At 42.9% G+C, this 21,638-nt stretch overlaps 1 protein-coding gene across 1 annotated transcript in view; it reads left to right on the top strand.

The window, feature by feature from the left end:
- tenm4 (teneurin transmembrane protein 4) overlaps positions 1-21,638 on the top strand; it is a 537,020-nt gene that overhangs the window by 233,936 nt on the left and 281,446 nt on the right. Inside the window, exon 3 of the mRNA XM_068033916.1 lies at positions 20,674-20,929. Within this exon, the coding sequence (XP_067890017.1) occupies positions 20,674-20,929 (256 nt within the window). The remainder of the gene's footprint in view (positions 1-20,673; positions 20,930-21,638) is intronic.

Genomic DNA, 21,638 nt, shown 5'->3' with positions numbered 1-21,638 from the left:
CATCATCAGCACAAATTATTTGATTCAGTAAGGGTGGTGGATCGGGGGTTGCTTCAACTCTTTTCAAAATTTATTCTGCATATCTGTGGCTACAATGTGGAAATAATACACACTATTTTCCATTAAATATGAAAGTGATCTGTTCACTGACCTGTTTCAGTGCTTTCTCTAATGCATACTGTTAACAACCAGGTGAGAAAGGTATCTCGGGGTCTTTTGCTGTCTTCACCTGGTCTTATTGTAACAGGGTTTAGTACTAAACACACTGGCCGGGAATTCACATTGAGTGGATGCGAGCGGGCCACCGACTGAAAAGTCGGTGGTGAACCCACTTCCATCTCGCCTGGGGATCCAACCCACATTTTACAATTCCCCAGGCTTTAATTGTTCCGAGGTGGGACTTCCTCCTGCTTGAGGGAGGAAGTCCCACGTCATTGAGCCGCCGGCCAATCAGCGGGCTGGCAGCTCTTAGTCCCAGCAGTATCACCGGGAGCGGTGGCCACTGCTGGGACTGCAGCCCAGCCGAAGATATGAAGCCGGGAAGACAGATAGGTTTTGGTTGCCTTGCCGGGGGTAATCGGTCGGGCCCCGGCGAGGCAAGGGCAGTCGGTTGGGGGAAAGGGGGGGCGTGTTCAGTGCTGGGGATGGTTGGGGTAGCGGGGGAGGCCCTCACTCGGGCACCCTGTGCCCAATGAGCAGGCCCCCGCCCAGGAGTGACCGCAGCCACCTGGTTTTCACAAGCGGCTTATACCCGGCTCCAGGATGCCCACTTGCCACACGTAAAACCTGTGTGGAGGTGGACGAAGGCCCTTAAGTGGCCACCTAAGGTCCTTGATTGGCCTGGGGCGGGCGGGCCGTTTCCCCCCTTCCCCCGCCCAAGGTAAAGGGGGGGGGTGGAGGTGGGAGCAGGTTGGGAAAGCCTCCCGGAGCCTCCCGCTCCATTTTACGCAACCCCCCCGCCACCATCCGGCTTGTTGGGGTGGGGTAAAATTCTGGCCACTCTATTTTGAGCTCCCCCTTTGGTGAATCCTTGTTCACCACTTTCCAATTATAAAGCAAAGAAATGAGCATAAGCAGGCTTTTTTAGGTTTAAAGAAGAAAAGTGAAATTTATTAAACCTTAAACTTAAACTCTAAGACGGTTAACGCCTACGCATATATGACGCACCCACGTTAGCATGCACATGCGATACACACATGCAAGTAGGGACAGAAAGGAGCAGAAGAAAAATAAAATGGAGTGGTTTGAGGCAATATCAGAAGAGTTTCTTGTTTACTATGCTTCGAGCTCACTGTAGTCCACTTGTAAGTAGTCTTGCTTTTCAATGGGGCCTAGTATTGTTCTTAAACCTTGTTTACAGTAGGAGACTTTTCTCTCTTGGTTCCTGTGTCTTCCAAAGCTGGTGAGAGTGAGATGAAAGCAGCCAGGAGAGGGGTGTTTTCAGTCCAGGAGAGAACGGCATTCTGATTTCAAATTTTAAAAAAAAGCCAGCTAGTCATGTGACTGAACTGGTCTGACCACTTCTTCTGTGTATTGGGGAAGCAAGGATTGGGTCCCTTGTTCCAACACTGTCTGTTAGTATGCAAATGTCTTTCCAGTCAGGGGCTTGCAATTTTAAGTTTAATGTTCACTTGGCGAAATAATATGTGCCTCAGTCTTGGCTGGTGCGGGGGCTTGCCTGAAAATACACATTCTGAAAACTGCAGTTAGAGCATTTAATTGTCACAACACCAAAGTTTCAAAAGGGATAACACTAAGAATACCACTTGAAGTGATTAAAATAAACTTTGCCTGAAATCTGACATGCTATTGTACTCACCTTAATTGGAAACAAATTTTGAAATTGGAATCTGCAATGTCTTAACAAAGAAGGTTTTAATGGAACTTTGTGTTTGACTAGTGCTTTAGTTCAGTAAGCAAGGCAGCTATCACAGTGTGTTGTCTGCATAATTTGTGTGCCAGAGGACTTGAGTTTAATTCTTACTTGAGATCTGAATGTTTGGGCAGTAATCTGTCTCAAAAATTAGGATTTTCATATTTTTGATAATTTTGCATTCCCTCACATGAAATTAATTTTGACCTCAGAAAAAGTATTCAGAAATGAAGAATGAAGTTTCATTTGCCCTTTCATTACACAATATATATTTTGTAGATAGAGGAATTAAAGAGAAAAAAGAAAGCAACATAAATTCAGCTTCATAAGGACTGATGTGCAGTTGATTTCAGCAAGGATAACTCCTAGGGCATGAAGAGGACATCAGCATGCAGTAAAAAAACACACATCAATATGTGCATTTTTCTAAGATTTTCTGCAAGATGATAGAATTCTTTGGACTCCCTGATGATTCAGTGGATACGTACACTTTGCGGTGTAGTACTGGATCATGCAGCTCAAGAATGCCCTAGGTTTCGTTCTCAGTCTGCATTCAGTTAGTTTGGAGCATTACAATTGACTTAAGAATTCTGGTGCTTGGGAGGGGAAGGCAGCATTGTCAACCAGAGGTATGATTCTGAATTGCTGTACAGTGGTATCATATGATTCCACCATGGCCGAACAGCTGAGCCTAACTCTGCTGAAAGATTTTTTTTTTATTTGGATACATTACTGGAAGGTTGCCACCACCTGTGGAATCATATCCCAGTGTGAGTACTGTGGGTAATTTTTAGTTTCACCCCCAGCTGGTGATGTGGCAGAGTGGCTCGCCTGCCCATTATAGAATGTATCTGATTTTCACCTTCACCGTATTACCACCTAGATTCATAGATTCATAGAATCATACAGCAGAGAAGGAGACCATTCAGCCCATCATGCCTGTGCCTTTGAAAGAGGCTGTGAAGTTGAAAACTACCCCCACTATATTCAGGAAAATGGGGTTAGGGAAAGAAAATCAGTGGCAAAACTGGGAGAAACCTGTAAAAGATTTCAGGGATAAGATGTCCATTTGCCTAATTGGTGATCACACGTTTCCTAAATATTTACTTTTTATTTGTGCTGAATGTGAAGATGTAAAACACATTGAAGTTTAAAATACAGAACATAGTTATGGCTTCAGTACCAACCTGTTGTAATGAATAGATAAAAATATAAATCCTTTCAAGTTTCTTCAGTCCTGTCCCTGCAAACTGATTTTGCTGTTGGTCATGTTTAATGCCTTGTCTCCGATACTTATCAAATAATTCTGCTGACCTTCTACCTTTAACTTGAAAGGACAGCTGCTGCATTTATTCTCTATTCATCCAACAGACATGTTACAGCCATATTCACTAGGGTGATGCATTATTCTTATCTTTTTGAGGATTCTCTGATGTATCCCATTTGATTTAGGGCCACTGTAAGAAAGGGAGGGTGGGTAAGGGGCAGTGAGAGTGGCATTTTCCAGTATTTTTTTTGTTTGTGCTATGCCCCCAGTTCCTTTCCTAAATCCCAGATTTGCATCTGATGTTTTGGCCCAACTCTTCATATATTGTTGTGCCCGTGTTGCAGATGTTGAATAACATTGGTTTTCTTCTTATCACATGCCTTACTGATATCCACATATATGTAGATTCCTGAGGTAGCATGAGTGGATCTGGAATATTGAGCCACCTTTTTCCTCTGTGCAGACTAATGTAAGGAATATGGTCCCAAAGTTCCACTGGCTACAATCCTAGTGGTTGTGCCAGGATTGTGCCTGCTGATGTCCGTCCAACACAGATCCCCATTAGAGTTTGCAGGGTCACTGGGAGGGCTCCTCATTTCCATGAGGTAGGAAGATGCTATTGCATCTTTTCATGCCTACCTGCCACATGCCAGTGAACATTTATCCGCCTTACTGCCCATGGAGGGGTTTGCTGAGCTCCGATCAGCTCCTAAACAAGGGAGACAAATCAGGACAAATTCTTAAAAAGTATATATTTTTCTTCTTTAGGTTTTCTTGGCACCTGGACCCCATTAGCATGTGGAAGCTAATATGCTTCATTTTCTTTGTGTATCAGCCTCCACAACATTTTCAGCTCTCCATTGAGACCCAGGAGCAGAGACTCTGAGGGATTCCCATCCTTCACCCATCATTTGCCTGGTATGGAGCAAATGGCAGTTATGCACCGTAAAAGGCAGCCAGGTAACTTTCAAAAATGGCAGAGATACAATCAATGTTCTCTCTAAGCTGTGCAACCGCACAGAAATCAGGAATGTGCTGCGCAAGGGACAAATAAGCCACGAACAAGCAGTGGTCCCTTTAAGTTGCGCACGTGTGCGGCCGTACGGCAATCTTAAAGGTACTGCACACTGCAAGACAGAGGGTGCATTGGCTACAACATAACCAGATCGCCCCCATTTCCTTGGAGGTTCTGCCAGTTCCCAGCAAAGCTAAGGCAGGAGGCCAATTGAACCTCTGTGATATTTCAAGGCCTTTATTTGTCCTTTCATTTTTATGTCTCTCCTTAAGCCTTCTGTCCTTTAAACTCATCCTACTTCGTACATTTTATCATTCAGCATCATAGATTAACATGTCTAAACCTGTGGAGGATTGGGCTGGATCCATGTGCCACAGTACTGCATGGACCATATATGGCCTGATCATTATTGCATAGACCGAATCATGATGTAAACAACACTGGGCGTGAGGAAGCAGTTAAAATGAAGTAAGTATCTAAACCACCCCTTTTGTACCTCGATTTAGCCCATTGTGATTTAAATTGCAAGTAGTAGGGGCACTCATCGTAAGCTGGCAGGGTCCTCTTTAAATGTGCAGATCAGGCTCCAATGACATCATCAGAGCCTGATCTGCCATTTTAACTTGAGGCCTGAGCAGGAGAGCAGTGGTAGCTTCTCCACCAGTCAAAAACCTTGGCTAGAAGAGGCCAAAGCAAGCATTTCACATAATTTTTAATTTCATCATGGGTCCCACAAGGAATCCTTGGTCCTCTCCTGCCCCAAGCTTCCTCGCTGTCGAAAGATCAAGAGGATCAGCTACCAGAGAGAGTGGATGAACCGGTGACACAAGCAATAACAGATTACACAGACAACAGTGAAGACAGAGAACATGAGTCACCCGATAGCTCCACTCCCACAGGGAAGTGAGAAAGAAAAACTGAAAGATTCAATACCCCAAACAAGCGAAAGAAGAACACACTATGGCGGAGTCGTGAGAACCCACAGTATTATAAACCTGATGAATGAAGTCAGAGACTTGGGGTGAGATGTAGTATAATGTACATAAACTGTTACTGGGTAGATTATATATATCGACGTTAAGCATCATCACAGGATGTGATGTCTTGAGTCTGTATCTCATGCTACTCATGTAGATACCCTAGTAAGAAGACCCCTGTAAATAAACTCATGTTACTTTGACCCTTTGTTGTTACTTTCTTCATTCAATACTAATAGCACATAGACAAGATAGTACAACGATCACATGGAACCCATTCTTAAATCCCTAACTTCTGTCATAACACAGACATGGTCACCTCTCACATAGCCCAGTGATTTTGTTTTTAAAACTTTAATTTTCTGATGATATAAAAGAGTGACTGATAAATTGTCTTTTTTGTAAAACGGCAATAGTGCAGAGTGAACAGGCTCCTAGTTGTGTGCATCAGACTGAGTTATCTTTAGCCCTTCAATTGCCCTGGAACTCTGCCTTTTCTCCGTGTGACTTCAATTCAAAGGATGCTGAACAACAAATCTCTGTGCCTTGGGCTGTAATTCTGTTGTGGGAAACCTTTGGGAAATTCATGGATTGGTCAAGGTAAAAATGCCAAAAGTCATGGAAATGTCCTTTTTTAAAAGAACAGGAAAAGTCACTCATGTGTTTTACTCTAACCAAACTATCTCCATTTTATGAAAATTCTTTGTCTTGCTGTCATTTTTGTTCCTTTCTCTCTCCTGCTTGGCTCTGCAACCAGTGAATTTAGTTATGAGGAAAGGTTTGAAAAATTTCGACTCTTCCACCTTGAAAGATGTGAATGAAAGAGGATCGTATGGAAGTAGTCTAAATGTAACAACAACAGTTTGTATTTATATAGCACCTTTAACATAGTTAAAATGTCCCAAGATGCTTAAAATAAGAAAAATAGCAAAGGTTAATCTAGAGCATGATTTCAAATTAAAACACAACCAGTGGCAAGCAGTCACCTGGTTCAATGTCAGGGAATATTTATTTGTGTACTGAATGATTAGTATCTTCAGTGGTCATCTAGTAGGATAGTGGAGGAAAAAGCTCTGGAATCGCTCAAGCAATAATTAGATAGTGTGATGGGAGGATTGTAGATTACTTTGGTAAGGTGAGCTTGACGGTTTGAACGGCCTCCTTCATCTGTTCTTATTTTTGATCTTTCACTTGTGTGTCTCCCCTTCCCTCCATCCATCCTGCTCCTTTATTTCTTTCCATAGTCCCTTTTCTCCTGTTCCCCATTCTTATCCATTTATTTTTACCCTACCCTGTTTGTCTCTGTAACAGCAGCAGGCACAGCAGAGCTGGCAGATGTAAAGATACAGCAATATCTCAATTCAGCTGAGACAGCCACCTCAGAATCCGGGTCCAAGCAGGCAGTGGTTGGAATCACAGCACTGGTGGCCATTGTGTGTGGGCTTAATGGAGATTGTCCTGAATGGTGGTCTTTCTCCCTTGGCCTCAATCCCTCTCTATCTCTGTAACCTCCTACAGTTCTATAGCTCCTCCTTCCAAACGTCCTGTTCTTCTGGCTTTCCTTTTCTGCACTTCCCTACCCTCACCTACCATGAGAGATATATGATGACCTCCTGCTTCACAATTCCCTCCCTAACCCATCTGTCTCTGGGTAAATTCAGACACAGAGCAGTCCTGACATCGAGCCTTGCAGGATAAAATCATGGCTCACATCTACAGCAGAATTATTTACACAGAGGGGTGAGATTAAAATTTGTAATTTTCTGCCACAAACCTTTATTGAAGAGGATGTCATTAATTCACTTAAAAGAGATAGTTGCTCAAAGAAAGGAATATTAAATGATATTGAAAGTGAACAGTGGAGTGGAATTGGACTGATAACTAAAGGAGAAAAGCACGAGTACAGACTTGATGGGCTGAATGGCCTATTTCATGCTGTAGCATTCTATAATTCTATGAATAGCATTTGAACTTATTATTCAATCTCTTAGATTAATGTTTTATTCGCATTCACTTTTTGCTCTGAAAGATCTTGCTTCTTCTTAACCTTTTGTCAGATTTTGTCAGTTGGTCATCTATATTTGCTAATGTATTGGCAAATCTAATTGCCAGTTTTATTTCTATCAGGGAAAGCCTTTGAAATCTTAATTAGCTTATCTTCTACTAGTCTTCTCCATCCTTACCTGCATATTTAAGCCCAAATGGATGGGTGGAATCTGATAACAGTTGGTTTAAAAAAAAGAGTTCAATAGTAAATACCTTCAGAGAAATTAGCTGGTAATCATTTATATTCTAGACTCCCATTATTAATTTAAACGCATCGTAATTTTCAGGGAATGGCTTTATCCTGAGTTTCTGCTCCAGAAACACATAGGAAACCGGTGACAAACAGTTGGAGTTTCTCCCCCTTCCCCCTCCCCCTACCCCTCAGTTGCTGACATTGCTAAATCACTAAATTACTACTCAGTATTTGTGCTAACTAATCAGAATACAAGTTTACTCAGTAAAGAAACAGATTCATGTTTTGGTTGTATTTTTGCAAATTTGCCTAAAGAGATTACACATGTTGGAAAAAACACTTGCATTTATTACTTTGAATTGTTAGTTGAACTGAAGCCATTAATTTATAAACTACATATGGAATAGCATTTGGTGTTTACAAGGTTTAGCTGCCAAAATCCAGTATTATCTGATATTGTTGGTAGTGGCCAGACTCCAGATCCATCCTAGTGTCTACTGTCAGTTTCTAGGTTTCTTATTGTGGAGTAATCGTATACAAATATTGACTTCAACTGAGATCTACAGCAGTAAATTTGACCCGAGAACTGAAGAAGTATCCAAAAATGTATTGAATCCCCAAACCAAATGCCAAGGCATTGTTGCACCCCCAAGGTCACATCTGTGACCTGAGAGGGAATAGTTTTATCTTATCAGCCGAATACTGCAGTCAATATTTGTTTGATTATACCCTCCGACCAACACAATGTTTGGAAAAAAATGGAAATCCCTTTCACTGTTTTCCTAAGGCTTTAGCAAATAATCATTTGTATTCTATTGCTGCAGACATCAATTACTGAAGACAGTTAATCACTAATCTCAATTCAACATCAATTGTGAAAATGACTTTCAGTTTAAGGGTATCACAATCCAACATGTGTAGTTGTAGATGATGTGTATAACCTGTGTTTGAACTCCAGCTTCTATACTTTACTGTAATTCAATTTGATTTAATTGTTTTTAATAGATATTAACCCAAGCAGTTAGGTTTATGTATGAAAGAGAAATTGATATATTTTCTGAAATACTGATCTCTTCCCAATTCTCCCTTAAAACCCTTACCTTGAGAAAGACTCTCGTTATAAACCTGAACATTATTTGATACATAACTGCTTTGTGTTGGAATTTTAAGATGTTTTAGGAATATTTGTATGTTTTCTTGAGAAATGTTCAATAAAAATCTTAAGACAGGAATTACTATTACCTTTATACTGTTTTCAATATTTATCAGTAGAGGAGGGAACTGTGTAATTGGATATTGGAAAATGGTCTCATCTGAAATCTTGCTTAACAGTCAATGTATTGTTTGCACATGAACATGTCAGCCCTGCATTAGAAATTCTGTTAAATATTCCACTGTGCTTTCTCGTAGCAGAATCTTATTGTGTCCAGTTTAAGTTTAGTAAAGTCTTTGTTGTGTTGCATGCAGCACATGGAATTTTTCTTGTGTGACACATGTTGGCACCATGAAAATCATGGAGCAGGCTGCACTGAAATTGTATTTCGGAAGCAGAACTTTTGCTCCTCGATGCTTTTTGGCACTGACCCTGCCATAAAACATGGGGTCAACAATTTTAAGCATTAATCAGAATTTCTGCATCACAATTGCCTCGTAACACAGGGCTACTGCACTGCCGGGAGGCGTGGGAGAGCGGGGTTGGGTGTGATTGGGAACAAGGAGCAACCTTTTAAAATGCAGCAATGACTGAAGAAAGTAACAATAGCTGGAGCAGCAGCTCACTACCGAACTATCCAATTTCTTAATGTACCAGTTCACAGAGACACTGCACATAATCCAACACTCTGCCCTGTAGCCATGCCAGCTCATACTGGCACTCTTCTTCATGTCCCCTCTTTGTTCTACCCAGACAGTGTTGTATCCCTCCAAACCAGATAAACTGGCTCTCTTCTATTTCGTCCCCAAGTTAAGCTGGCATTCTCCCTCCTTACTTCCTCTCAGTTAAAACAAAAAGCAAAAATCTGAAGGTACTGGAAATCTGAAACATAACTGGAAAATGCTGGGGAAACAGCCAATCAGCCACCATCTGTGGAGAAAATCGCTGAGTCATCTTTTCAAGCATGGATCTATCATCAAAACCAAAGGGTATAACAGAAGAACAGTATCCCACTCCCTTTCATTGCTATTTATTTGGTTCCCTATTATGACAATCTATTTCAACATTTGCCACTTTCATTGCCATCCATTAACCATCTCGTATTTAATTGAGTCCATCAGACCAGTTCTCTCTCTCTTCCCAGCTTTGCTCCTAACATTAATGGCAAGTTGCCTGTACAGTAATCATAGAGATTCAAACCCAAGTTGCCAAAGAAAACAGACAGCTAGTCCCTTCTGTTGTTGTTTATGCAATAGTTTTATTAATCTGTTTTTATTTCTCTTTCATACATCTGCTGTAATTATTGAGGCACCATAAGGTTACATCTCATCTGCCTAGCTGCTGGAACAGATTGGTTTATTTTTGCATTACTTTCTGTAAATTTAAATTATTGTGTCCCATAGGCATTGCCCCTTCCATAACCTAATCCCACAGTTAGAGAAAATAAAGCAGTGGAATTCTTACTTTTAATGTAATTTCAACTGTTGTATGTTTTGCTTTTTAATCACACATGGGTCACATTTCACCTAGGATCAACTGTAACCTGTGTGAGGGACAAAAGCAGAAAACATACGGGAATAGAGTTTCTGCTTTGGGTGCACTTGGCGATTCTGGCACAAATTGTGCCGGTTTTGAAAAATGTTCTCCTCACCACCCCCCCAACTGAGTTTCTGCTCAAACTCATTCGCATAGTGCCAAATGCAAAATCTGCCACGAACCAGTGCAATCGGGCAGTATTTTAAAACACAACTTTTTTTAAAAATTGTTTTAAAAATTTTCCTTTCATATATTGAAGAGTAGTAACTTGATGAAGTGTGTCGAAAACAGATGAAATAGGTTTATCACAAAAAAGTAAACATTTTTAATCAGTGTTAATCCACGAACTCTGAGTAACCCGATTTGAAATTACTTCCACAATATATATAAAACAATGTTCTCAGTACTCAGTTTTTAGTAAATTGAAACAAAAATTCCATTAAAAAGCTTTTAACACGTATCATTTAGTGTCTTTGTGCCCAAAAGATTCAGCTTATTTTTAAAGCCTTCCTAAAGGCCTGCAAACAATGCAATTAGCAGAAACTCACAATGGTGATGAATTCACCCTGGGGGTGTGGTCAGTTTTGTGTGTCGGGCCACCTTCCAGTGTGATGTTTTTAAAACTTGGGCAAAAAATCGCGGAAACTCAGTTTGCGCTGAATGCAAATTACGCATAAAATTCTGTGATGTTTTGCGCGGTTATGCTGATTTTGGTTGGAAAGTCCCAGGCCCAACATACATAGATACATAATGTGCTGAAACCATGTTGGGTCAAACTAGTCTTAAGCAAGTGAAATTACCCTCAGAGGTTGAGTAACTGAATTAAAGGCCTGCTACAAGACCCGAACCCAATGGGACCCGACAACATGTGTCAGGTTCGGTTCGGGTCGGGTGAGGTCACTCTTCTGGGTCCGGCTTTTGGGCTCGGGTTGGGCCGGGTCTGGGTCAGACACACACAGTAAGTATTGCATTTTGCTCTGCTGTTAAGTGTCAAAAGTTGAAAAGTCTATCTGAGCTGGGAGTCCGGGATGTCAAGGAGGGAAACTCTGAGTCTGCGCAGTGACCGTCTCTATGACGTCATCACACTCCTGCTGCAGCTTCCTGCAGATTCAGAGTCAGAAGGTAGGTAATGTGAACATTCCGGTGGTTTGGTCAGGTCAGGCGCGGGAAAAATTGGAGGGCCTCGGGCCGGGTTGGTTCTGTCGGGTCGGGTCGGGTTTTTTTTTCTGACCTGAGCAGGCCTTTGAACTGAATCCTGCAATGAAATGACAGAGAAGAACATTTGCTCTGACATCTGGTTGCATTGGGCCCATGGGGTCATAAGCTGCTGGGAGCTCGTATGTGTGCATCTTGAGACTAGAGTGCCTTCTGGCATGAGCATCAGATCAGATAGCAAACAAATCAATTAAAAAAAGTCATTACAGTTTACAGTTGGCATAAACAGTACAAGACTTTACATTCATTAACTACATTATTTATTTTATACGTTATATGTGTCTTATGTGTTACAGAAACTGTTGTTATATAACTGAAAATAAATTAATGTAATGTATTATATTTAAAACTCAGAAGGTTAATTCCATGCTGAAATGCTTCCAATGTACTTTGAGCATCAATCCAAAAAGATAGAATGGGAGAGAGTCATGAGACCATTTTTGTTTGCCAAATTTGTAGTTCATTTTAAGATGGCGGTAATAATAAATATTTTTTAAAATGCTTCATAAAAAGGAATATATGATTGATGTATCATCAGGTTTGATTTTCAGTTTAATCTTTTCTTTTATATAAAATGCAAACCTGTCAACCTAAAAAAAAGAAGCAAAGGTGACCAACAGCCCTAATAAAGCTGATAGCTAAAAAAAAATGCAAAGATATTTTTCAGCATTACTACAGTAACAGAGGTGTTAGCCCATTGCTAGCATCTCCATTATTATAGTGGACAGCTAATTATCATATGAACCGTTAAAAATTCATCCAGTATTACCGCCAACAGTAATTTCTAGTTTCCAGTACTATTTTGATTATCAAAAAGGTTTATTTTCTTATTCTCAAAATAAAAATCATTACATACTGCAAGGATTAATAAATCTAAAGTGCATGAAAAATTGGTTTTGCAGTAACAAAGGGAACTAATGTTAATGTTCCCAGATGGAGCTGATTGCCTCCAGTATGACATTGGTAATGTATTGCACTTATTCTTAGTGACACTTCACATCTCCCCATGAATGTTGACTGTTGTAATACTTTTTTTTTAATTTCCAAAATATAATTTATTCATAAAAATCTGTAAAAATTACATTGCCAAACAGTTTCAAACAGCATCAAAAAATACAAACATTGCAAGGGAGATCAGTTTCCTTCAATACTATCATGAGTTTCTTCACAACCCTTCCATTTCACAATTGTCATGCCAATTACAGTTTTACATTGACAGCAAATGAAAATATTAACGATACAGTTCGAGGGGTTTCCCATGGATCCAGCCCCTCAGTTCAGCTTGGTGGGGGGACCTTACACTGTGGTCTTTCCCCATTGAGCCTTTGGTGCGGCTGCCCCAAGCTTTAGTGTGTCCCTCAGCACGTAGTACTGGACCTTGGAATGAGCCAGTCTGCAACATTCGGTGGTGGACAACTCTTTGCGCTGGAAGACCAGCAAGTTTCGGGCAGACCAAAGGGCGTCTTTCACCGAATTGATAGTCCTCCAGCAGCAGTTGATGTTTGTCTCGGTGTGCGTCCCTGGGAACAGCCCGTAGAGCACAGACTCCTGTGTTACAGAGCTGCTTGGGATGAACCTCGACAAAAACCACTGCATCTCTTTCCACACCTGCTTTGCGAAAACACATTCCAGGAGGAGGTGGGCGACCGTCTCTTCCCCACCACAGCCACCGCGGGGGCATTGTGCAGAGGGGGCGAGACTTTGGGTGTGCATGAAGGATCTGACAGAGAGGGCCCTTCTCACCACCAGCCAAGCTACGTCTTGGTGCTTGTTTGAAAGTTCTGGTGATGAGGCATTCCGCCAAATGACTTTGACGGTCTGCTTGGGGAACCATCCGACAGGATCCACCGTCTCCTTTTCCCGTAGGGCCTTGAGGACGTTCCGTGCAGACCACTGCCTGATGGACCGGTAGTCAAAGGTGTTTTCCCGCAGAAACTGCTCCACGAAGGATAGGTGGTACGGCACGGCCCAACTGCATGGAGCGTTCCGCGGCAATGTGACCCGGCCCATCCTTCGCAACACCGGGGACAGATAGAACCTCAGCACGTCGTGACACTTGGAGTTTGCGTACTGGAGATCTACACACAGCTTGATGCAGCCGCACACGAAGGTGGTCATCAGGATGAGGGCCACGTTGGGTACATTTTTCCCGCCCTTATCCAGAGGTTTGAACATCGTGTCCCTCCGGACCCGGTCCATTTTAGATCCCCAGATGAAGCGGAAAATGGCTCGGGTGACTGCCACAGTGCAGGAGTGGGGTATGGGCCAGACCTGCGCCACGTACAGCAACAACGTGAGTGCCTCACACCTGATGACCAGGTTCTTACCCACAATGGAGAGAGATCGCTGCCCCCACATGCCCAACTTCTGTCGTACCTTGGCTACTCGCTCCTCCCAGGTTTTGGTGCACGCCCCGGCCCTTCCGACCCATATCCCCAGCACCTTCAGGTAGTCTGACCTGACAGTGAAGGGGACAAAGGATCGGTCAGCCCAGTTCCCAAAGAACATGGCCTCGCTCTTGCCGTGGTTAACTTTGGCTCCCGAGGCCAGTTCGAACTGGTCGCAGATGCTCATCAGTCTGCGCACGGACAGCGGATCTGAGCAGAAGACAGCGACGTCATCCATGTACAGGGAGGTTTTAACCTGAGTGCCTCCGCTGCCTGGGATTGTCACCCCTCTTATGCTCGCATCCTTCCTAATAGACTCTGCAAAGGGTTCAATACAGCAAACAAACAAGACCGGGGAGAGAGGACAGCCCTGTCTGACTCCAGATTGGATCGGGAAACTTTCCGATTCCCACCCGTTGATTGAGACTGCGCTACTGATGTTTGTGTAGAGCAGTTGGATCCAATTGCAGATTCCCTCCCCAAACCCCATTTTGGAAAGCACGTCCATCATGTAGGTTTGCGATATCCTGTCAAAAGCCTTCTCCTGGTCCAGGCTGATGAGGCAGGTGTCCACCCTCCTGTCCCGTACGTAGGCGATCGTATCCCTGAGTAGCGCGAGACTATCAGAGATCTTCCCGCCGGGTACAGTACAGGTCTGATCGGGGTGGATCACCAACTCCAGAGCAGACTTGACTCGACTGGCTATGACTTTGCACAGAATCTTGTAGTCGACATTAAGCAGTGAGATGGGCCGCCAATTTCTGATTTCTGCCCTCTCCCGCTTCTGCTTGTCAATGAGGGTGATGATGCCTTTCCTCATGGATTCAGACATGCTTCCGGCCAGGAGCATACTCTCGTATACTTCCAGCAGGTCCGGGCCGACCCAGTCCCACAGGGCCGAGTACAACTCGACCGGTAAGCCGTCGCTTCCGGGAGTTTTACTCGTCTCGAAGGACTGGACGGCCTTTGTCAGCTCGTCCAGAGTTAGCGGCTTGTCCAGTCTCTCCCTCCTGCTGTCATCTAAGACCTCTGTGATAGATGACAGGAAGGACTGGGAGGCTCTGCTGTCTATGGGCTTCGCGTCATACAGCCCAGCATAAAAGAATTTGCTGATCCTTAGTATGTCGGACTGCGAAGACGTTACGAACCATCTTCTTCCTTCAGGTTGCTGATAACAGAGCTCTCTCTGTGTACCTTTTGGAAGAAGTAACGCGAGCACGTCTCATCCTGCTCGATGGAGCGGACTCTGGACCGGAAGATGATCTTGGAGGCCTCCTTGGCAAAGAGCGAGGCCTGCTGGCTCTTCACCTCTTGGAGGTCCTCTTTGACCTCGACCCCCATTGACTGCAACCGGAGTAGATTTTGCATAATTTTCTGGAGTCGGGACATTTCCCTCTGTCTCTGTCTCGCCCTCTGAACACCTTTGTGGATGAAGAACCTCTTGATGTTCTCCTTGATCGCTTCCCACCAGTGAACTGGAGACTCAAAGAGGGGTTTCACGGTCCTCCAACCTTTGTAATCCCTTTTGAGTTCCTCAACGTTCTCTGGGGTCAGCAGTGTCGCATTGAGCTTCCACGTCCCTCTGCCAACCCGCTGGTCGTCCTGTAAGTGACAGTCGGCCAGTAAGAGGCAGTGGTCGGAGAAGAACACCGGCTTGACATCGGTGGATCCGACCGTGACAGCACGGGACACAAACAGGAAGTCAATCCTGGAACGGGCAGACCCGTCCGATCTTGATCATGTGTATCTGCGCTGCACTCCGTCTGCAGGTTTGCTGAAGACGTCGTGCAGTTTGGCATCTTTAACTGTTTCTATTAGGAATCTGGACGTAACGTCCAGTTTGCTGTCGTCACTGCCGGATCGTCCATCCGCAATGGGAGCTGCTGGAAGACGGTCAGCCGCTCGCTGCGTTGTACCGGGGCGTACACGTTGATCAACTGGAGCGGAGCATTGTTGTGCATTACGTCTGCTACGAGGAGGCATCTGCCCACCACCTCATTAACTTCGGAGATGGTGAAGTTACCTCCCCGCAGCAGAATACCCAGGCCTGAGGAACGGAAATCATTACCCCCCGACCAGATCGATGGCCCGTGGGACCACCATCGCGACCACTGCCTGTAGGTGCTGAGGTGTGGTATTCCACACTCCTGCAGAAACAGTAGGTCAGCTTTGACGTTGGCAAGGTAATCCAAGGTTGAAACACATCGCGTAGTAGATTTAATGCTACGCACATTAATGGAAGCAATTCTTACACCCATTTTTAAAAAATTAGTTGTTGCTTCCATTACCATTTGTCCTTGCTGGTCCCGGTCGTTCGGGATGTTCCTGCATACCCATCGTGTGCACGAGCAGTTTCACGTTGGTTGGCCTCAGAAACCCCTCCTGGTTTTCGTGCAGGGGTTTTTCCGCTGGGGTGACATCGGGGGGGGGTCTTGTAGGCAGAGAGGATTGGGTCGTCCTCAGCTGCTTCCATCTGTTCCTCCTCGAAAACATCACTGCTCTACAGTTGGTGAACATTCTCTCCTTCATTACTGCAGGTTCAAAGTTGCAGAACATAACCTGCTGCTTCAACTCACCCACAATCACACATCACAGTAATGCACAAGAGATGTTGATTTATTCCTTTTGCTTTTGGTTCAGAATATGCATGATTAAAAATCTAGGTTCCCTGATCGGAAATGGCTCAACCTGTTTGATACACAATTGTTCGCAACACACACAAGTTGTTTTACATATGTAATTTCTAACTCAGTCCCTGCGTGTCTGGTAACTGTGTTCAAAATGCATCTTCTAGTAAGAGGCAATTTTAAGCAGCAATCAGGTGAGACAGGATAGTTTAGGAGAGGTCAAAGAATTCAATTCACAGCCAAATACCTTATCCACCTTTTCCTTTGAGAAGGAACAATAAATTCAGTATTTGCTGTATATCTATTGTTTGCTTTTAATATAGTGCATTTATGTGTCTACTGTTCAACAAACCTGTCGGGCAATTAATAGCTTCAGCTATGGTCTGATATGTGTTTATGTTTCCACCTTTCTGTGTATTAGTAAACCACTGGACAACAGTGATATATCAAGTAAGCTCATGTAGATGGCCAAGGGTCCTCTGTTCATCACTAGCTTTGCTGCAATTATTTGAATACCAGAGGAGATCCACAAAACATTTATGGTGAAATTATTTATTGCAACAGTACTCCCTGTCATATCACCCCCATCCCCTTTTCCATACCTCCCATGCATTTCCCCCCTCCCCCATTCTCAAGCTGTTTCCCCCTTCCCCCCCATGCCATTCCCCTCCCATGCCTCCCCTCCTCCCATGCTGTTCCCTCCCATGCCCCTCAGTGTCTCTGTTCTTTCATTTTCAATACTTTCAAACCTATCCCCCACTTTGACAGCATTCATTTCATGTAGTCTACTGTTTTTACCTCATGCTTTCCTCCTGTACGTCATTGCTAAGATGCATAACCAGATTCAGTAGGTTTGCCAATGAATTGGATAAGCCAGGATTTAGTTTCTCTGCTTCTATTCTTCTATTTTTGATGTTTCTATTCTCTGCACGCCTGGACAGAATTCATGCCCACCTACTGCTTCATTAGAGATGTATGCCGAGTTTATTTACATCTTCTGAATGGGCTGTCCTGTTGACATGAACAGTCAAGATTGAATTATGGGCACTTCCATGAATGCTTATAAATTGTTTCCCTGCTGGTCATATATTCTACCTTGTGCCTCACCAACCACCTTTGCAGTTGCCCCTTGGCCCTGCAACCCTGCTTGGCCTGAAGGCTGCACTTGGTATTGACTCCTTTTGTTGAAATGCCATGGCAGATCTCCTAGCTTATATAAAAAGGGTGCCAAGCAATATGAATCAAAGGTGGGTAAATGGAGTTAAGCTACAGATCCGCTGTGATCTGATTGAATGGTAGAACAGGCTGAAAGGGCTGAATGGCCTACTCTTGTTCCTATGTTTTCTGTGTTCTGCTTAGGGAACAATGCTATGAATCCCAGATTGAGGGGGTTGTCCTGCAGTTAATAGGTGGGAAACATGGCATTCTAGATTCCCATCATCTTTTCAAACCTCTCATTTAAAGCATGTTCTCTTCCTCTTTCCATACTGTACTAGCGATGCAAGCATGACCTGCTTTTGGTTGTGTGGCATGCACTCCTGGCTTTCCTCAACTAAAGGAGTGAAAAATTAACAGCACCACAAGTCAGGTGCATTGGCCTCTTCCCCTAATTCTTTGATCAAGAATCCAGGCAAGTGAACATCTACTCTGGGAGAGGAGCATCACAAATTCTACCCTTGTACATAAAAAGAAAAGAAAGACTTGCATTTATACAGTGTCTTTCATGACCTCAGGACATCCCAAAGTGCTTTACAACGAATGAAGTACTTTTGAAGTGTAATCACTGTTATAATGTGGGAAATGCGGCAGCCAATTGCACAAAACAAGCTCTCACTAACAGCAATGTGATAGTGACCATATACATTTTTCTTTCTATTGTTATGACCAAGGCAGGAGGAGTTCATTGTTCATTTAGTTCCACTTCTCCACAGGTCATAACATATTCTTTAATGTTTTCCACTTGTTGAAACCGTCAATCGGATACTACTATTTTAGATTAGATTAGATTAGATTAGAGATACAGCACTGAAACAGGCCCTTCGGCCCACCGAGTCTGTGCCGAACATCAACCACCCATTTATACTAATCCTACACTAATCCCATATTCCTACCAAACATCCCCACCTGTCCCTATATTTCCCTACCACCTACCTATACTAGTGACAATTTATAATGGCCAATTTACCTATCAACCTGCAAGTCTTTTGGCTTGTGGGAGGAAACCGGAGCACCCGGAGAAAACCCACGCAGACACAGGGAGAACTTGCAAACTCCACACAGGCAGTACCCGGAATCGAACCCGGGTCACTGGAGCTGTGAGGCTGCGGTGCTGACCACTGCACCACTGTGCCGCCCAGAATAGAACACATTAAACCATGTTTCTCTAATGAACAACAAAATTAACAGTTTATTATAAAACAAGTCGTAACTAGTAAAGAAGTAAAACAATAGCACATAGATCAAATTTTTAAATGTCCAACATTAATTTTTAAAAAGTCCTCTTTTCTTCTTTAACCAATTTTTAAAATCCCTTTTTAACCTTAGTCCATTCACACTCGCGCTCACATACACATAAATATATATTTTATATATTTCTGTACCTAAATCAGTTAACCGGAAAAAAGTAAAAACAAAAGGATTTATATCAGAGCTTGATTAAGCATTTATTTAGCTTACTAAAAATCCATTTTACAAAATATTTTTTAACAGAACAGTCACTTTCATAACACTTAGCAATGTTGATTATAGGATAGATAATGACCAGGACATCAGGGATAACACCCCTGCTCTTCTTTGAAATTGTGCCATCGGTTCTTTTACACACACCTGAGAGGGCAGACAAGGCCTTGGTTTAATGGCTCATCAGAAAGATAGGCGAAAGGCATACACTGAGAAAATAATGCCCCATATTTTGTCTCACATTTTGTGCTCAGTCAGCGCTCACATTGTCTCTTTTGACACCAAATTCTAAAATGGGGGATGTCATGTGTTCTTTGTGTTGTCTAAAGTAACACAATGGGTTACATGGATTCCAATTGCTTGAAGATCTCAAACAGGTTTATTAATAACTCACTATTATACACAATACAGAGCAAACTATATTCAGTACCTTCGTCTAGGGAGTTACAGTTGTAGCGTGACTGTGGCTTCTAGTCACATGACTACATCCCAGTACTCAGCTCATTAGCACACTGAGTTCTGAAAGGGGCATCACTCTTGAAGTGATCGGACAACAGGGGAAGTAAGTAGGGATGCCGTTTAATAACTGTAATAGCTAGTAGAAAATCAAATCATGTGCAGCATTCATATTAGCAGACTACCATTGACAGTTTCCAAGATCAAACTGGAATGATAGAAAATGCATTTGTGCTTTAAAAATAACAGTGGTAAAATCCTTTAAATTGTTTCGTACTAGTTAATGGAATAGTCCTTGATGCTTTTTAATATGACCAAAAATGGCCCCGAAAAATAGTGGAGTCAATTTTAACTCTCTCCACCCAGCAACAACTGCTTTGGCATGCAGTTAAAATCGCCAAGGTTACTTACCCACTGGAAAGCTGCCGGGAACGCACTTTTGAGCAGGTGGCAAGGAAACCCACCCAAAGCCAGCGGGGTCCTCCTTTACTGATGGCTTCATTGGATCCCTATAGCACTTTAAAATGGAAGCCACTCTGGCCCTCCTGCCAAGTGAAGGCAATGAAGAAAGGGAACAGAGGCTAGAAGAGGCTTGATTTTTAAATCTCCTTGTGGGTTTGCCACATGTGGGCAAGTGGCCTCCAGGCTGCCACTTTCCACTGACATCCCACCATTCTAAGGGGTAAGTTGGCTAGAGGGAATTAAGTGAGGCGCAGGAGTTAAAATAGCCGGGGCCTCCAATCCGGAGCTGCGAGTAAGTTTCCAACTCACCTCGTTACCCACCCACCCAAAATCTGCGTGGAGTTCAAATCAGATCCACTGCTTGAAATTGTCTTGAGGAAAATAAATTTCAGTTAATTGAAGAAGTATTGCAAGAGGAGAAGGAGCCCTAATTGTGTACATCTAACTTTCGGCCTTATAATGAGCATTAGAAATTTGCTATATTATAAAATCTGCAAAAGTCATCCAATACTTAAGAGTTGATGAACTGTGATAATCATGAGTTGGGAAGTTAAATAGATGTATTGGCAGTGGGTTTATTTATGATAGCTAATATTCTGGTATTGTGCGACAATTTAATAATTCTAGCCTGTGCAAAACAGGTGTTTGAAAAAAGTCAGAAGACTTTCCACCCTTTGCATTCACAATAAAAAATCTTTACAAGGTGTCAGCAAACAATTTTATTGCTACTGGAGAATTGATTAAGTGTGAATATCTCTAATAATATGTCCAATTTTCTTTCCTTCAGATCACTTGGCTAATCCTCCTCAGAATCATTCAATGCTCAGAACACCTCCACCTCCAATGACGCATACCCATACTCTAAACCAGCCTCACGCTTCCTCAGTTAACTCATTGAACAGGGGGAACTTCACTACACGCAGTAACCCCAGTCCCAGTCCAGCTGACCTCCCACCCCCTCCAGAACCACCTCCCAGCATACAGGAGCCTGCCCACATGCAGGACAACTGGCTACTCAACAGTAACATCCCCCTGGAGACCAGGTAGGTTTCTTGCATTGTTAATGCAATACTGTGGCCTAAACTGCTGTGGTTGTTTACTACTTATACTGACAATGAAAATTTGTAAATATAAAATTGTAGAATCATTCTGTACCACATTTTTGAAAATCTGTTTAAATTGTTCAAAAAAGCAGAATATGAATGTTTTCTAAGTGATACTTTATGTTAATATAATGGCCTGGAGTTCCGATGGGGGTGCAATTATGATAATGTGCAAGGAATGCACTGGACACTGCACCAGTTTTGTGAAGGTGAGGTTACGTCCAGTTTCCATGCAAACTCATTTGCATAGCCCAAGCATAAATATCCCTTGAATCAGCACAATCGAACTGCCTTATCAATTATTGATACATGGGGTCTCAAGATTATTAAATTAAACTAATTTAAACTGAAAAGGTGTTCAAACAATTGCTGCAACTGAAGAACCAGGATAATCTTTTGATTGGCTGCTGGTCACAGATCTTGTGTAACAAAGGCAGATCAATTGATGGAATTTGAACACATTTAAACTGAAGTTAATTGTCGTATCAGTATGAGAAACAGTCCTGAGTGAGGCTTCAATTGACTGCAGGCCATTAACAATGGATTAATGTGATCACAGATACCCGTGCACCCGAACTTCTGGTCAAAATATGATGAACACCCTCAAAGGGGCGCAATCAGCGGAAACTCGTAATGCTGATCTGGAGAC

The sequence above is a fragment of the Heterodontus francisci genome, chromosome 6, assembly GCF_036365525.1.
Source record: "Heterodontus francisci isolate sHetFra1 chromosome 6, sHetFra1.hap1, whole genome shotgun sequence".
NCBI classification, from domain to species: domain Eukaryota; kingdom Metazoa; phylum Chordata; class Chondrichthyes; order Heterodontiformes; family Heterodontidae; genus Heterodontus; species Heterodontus francisci.
This window is presented reverse-complemented; position numbering and strand designations above follow the sequence as displayed.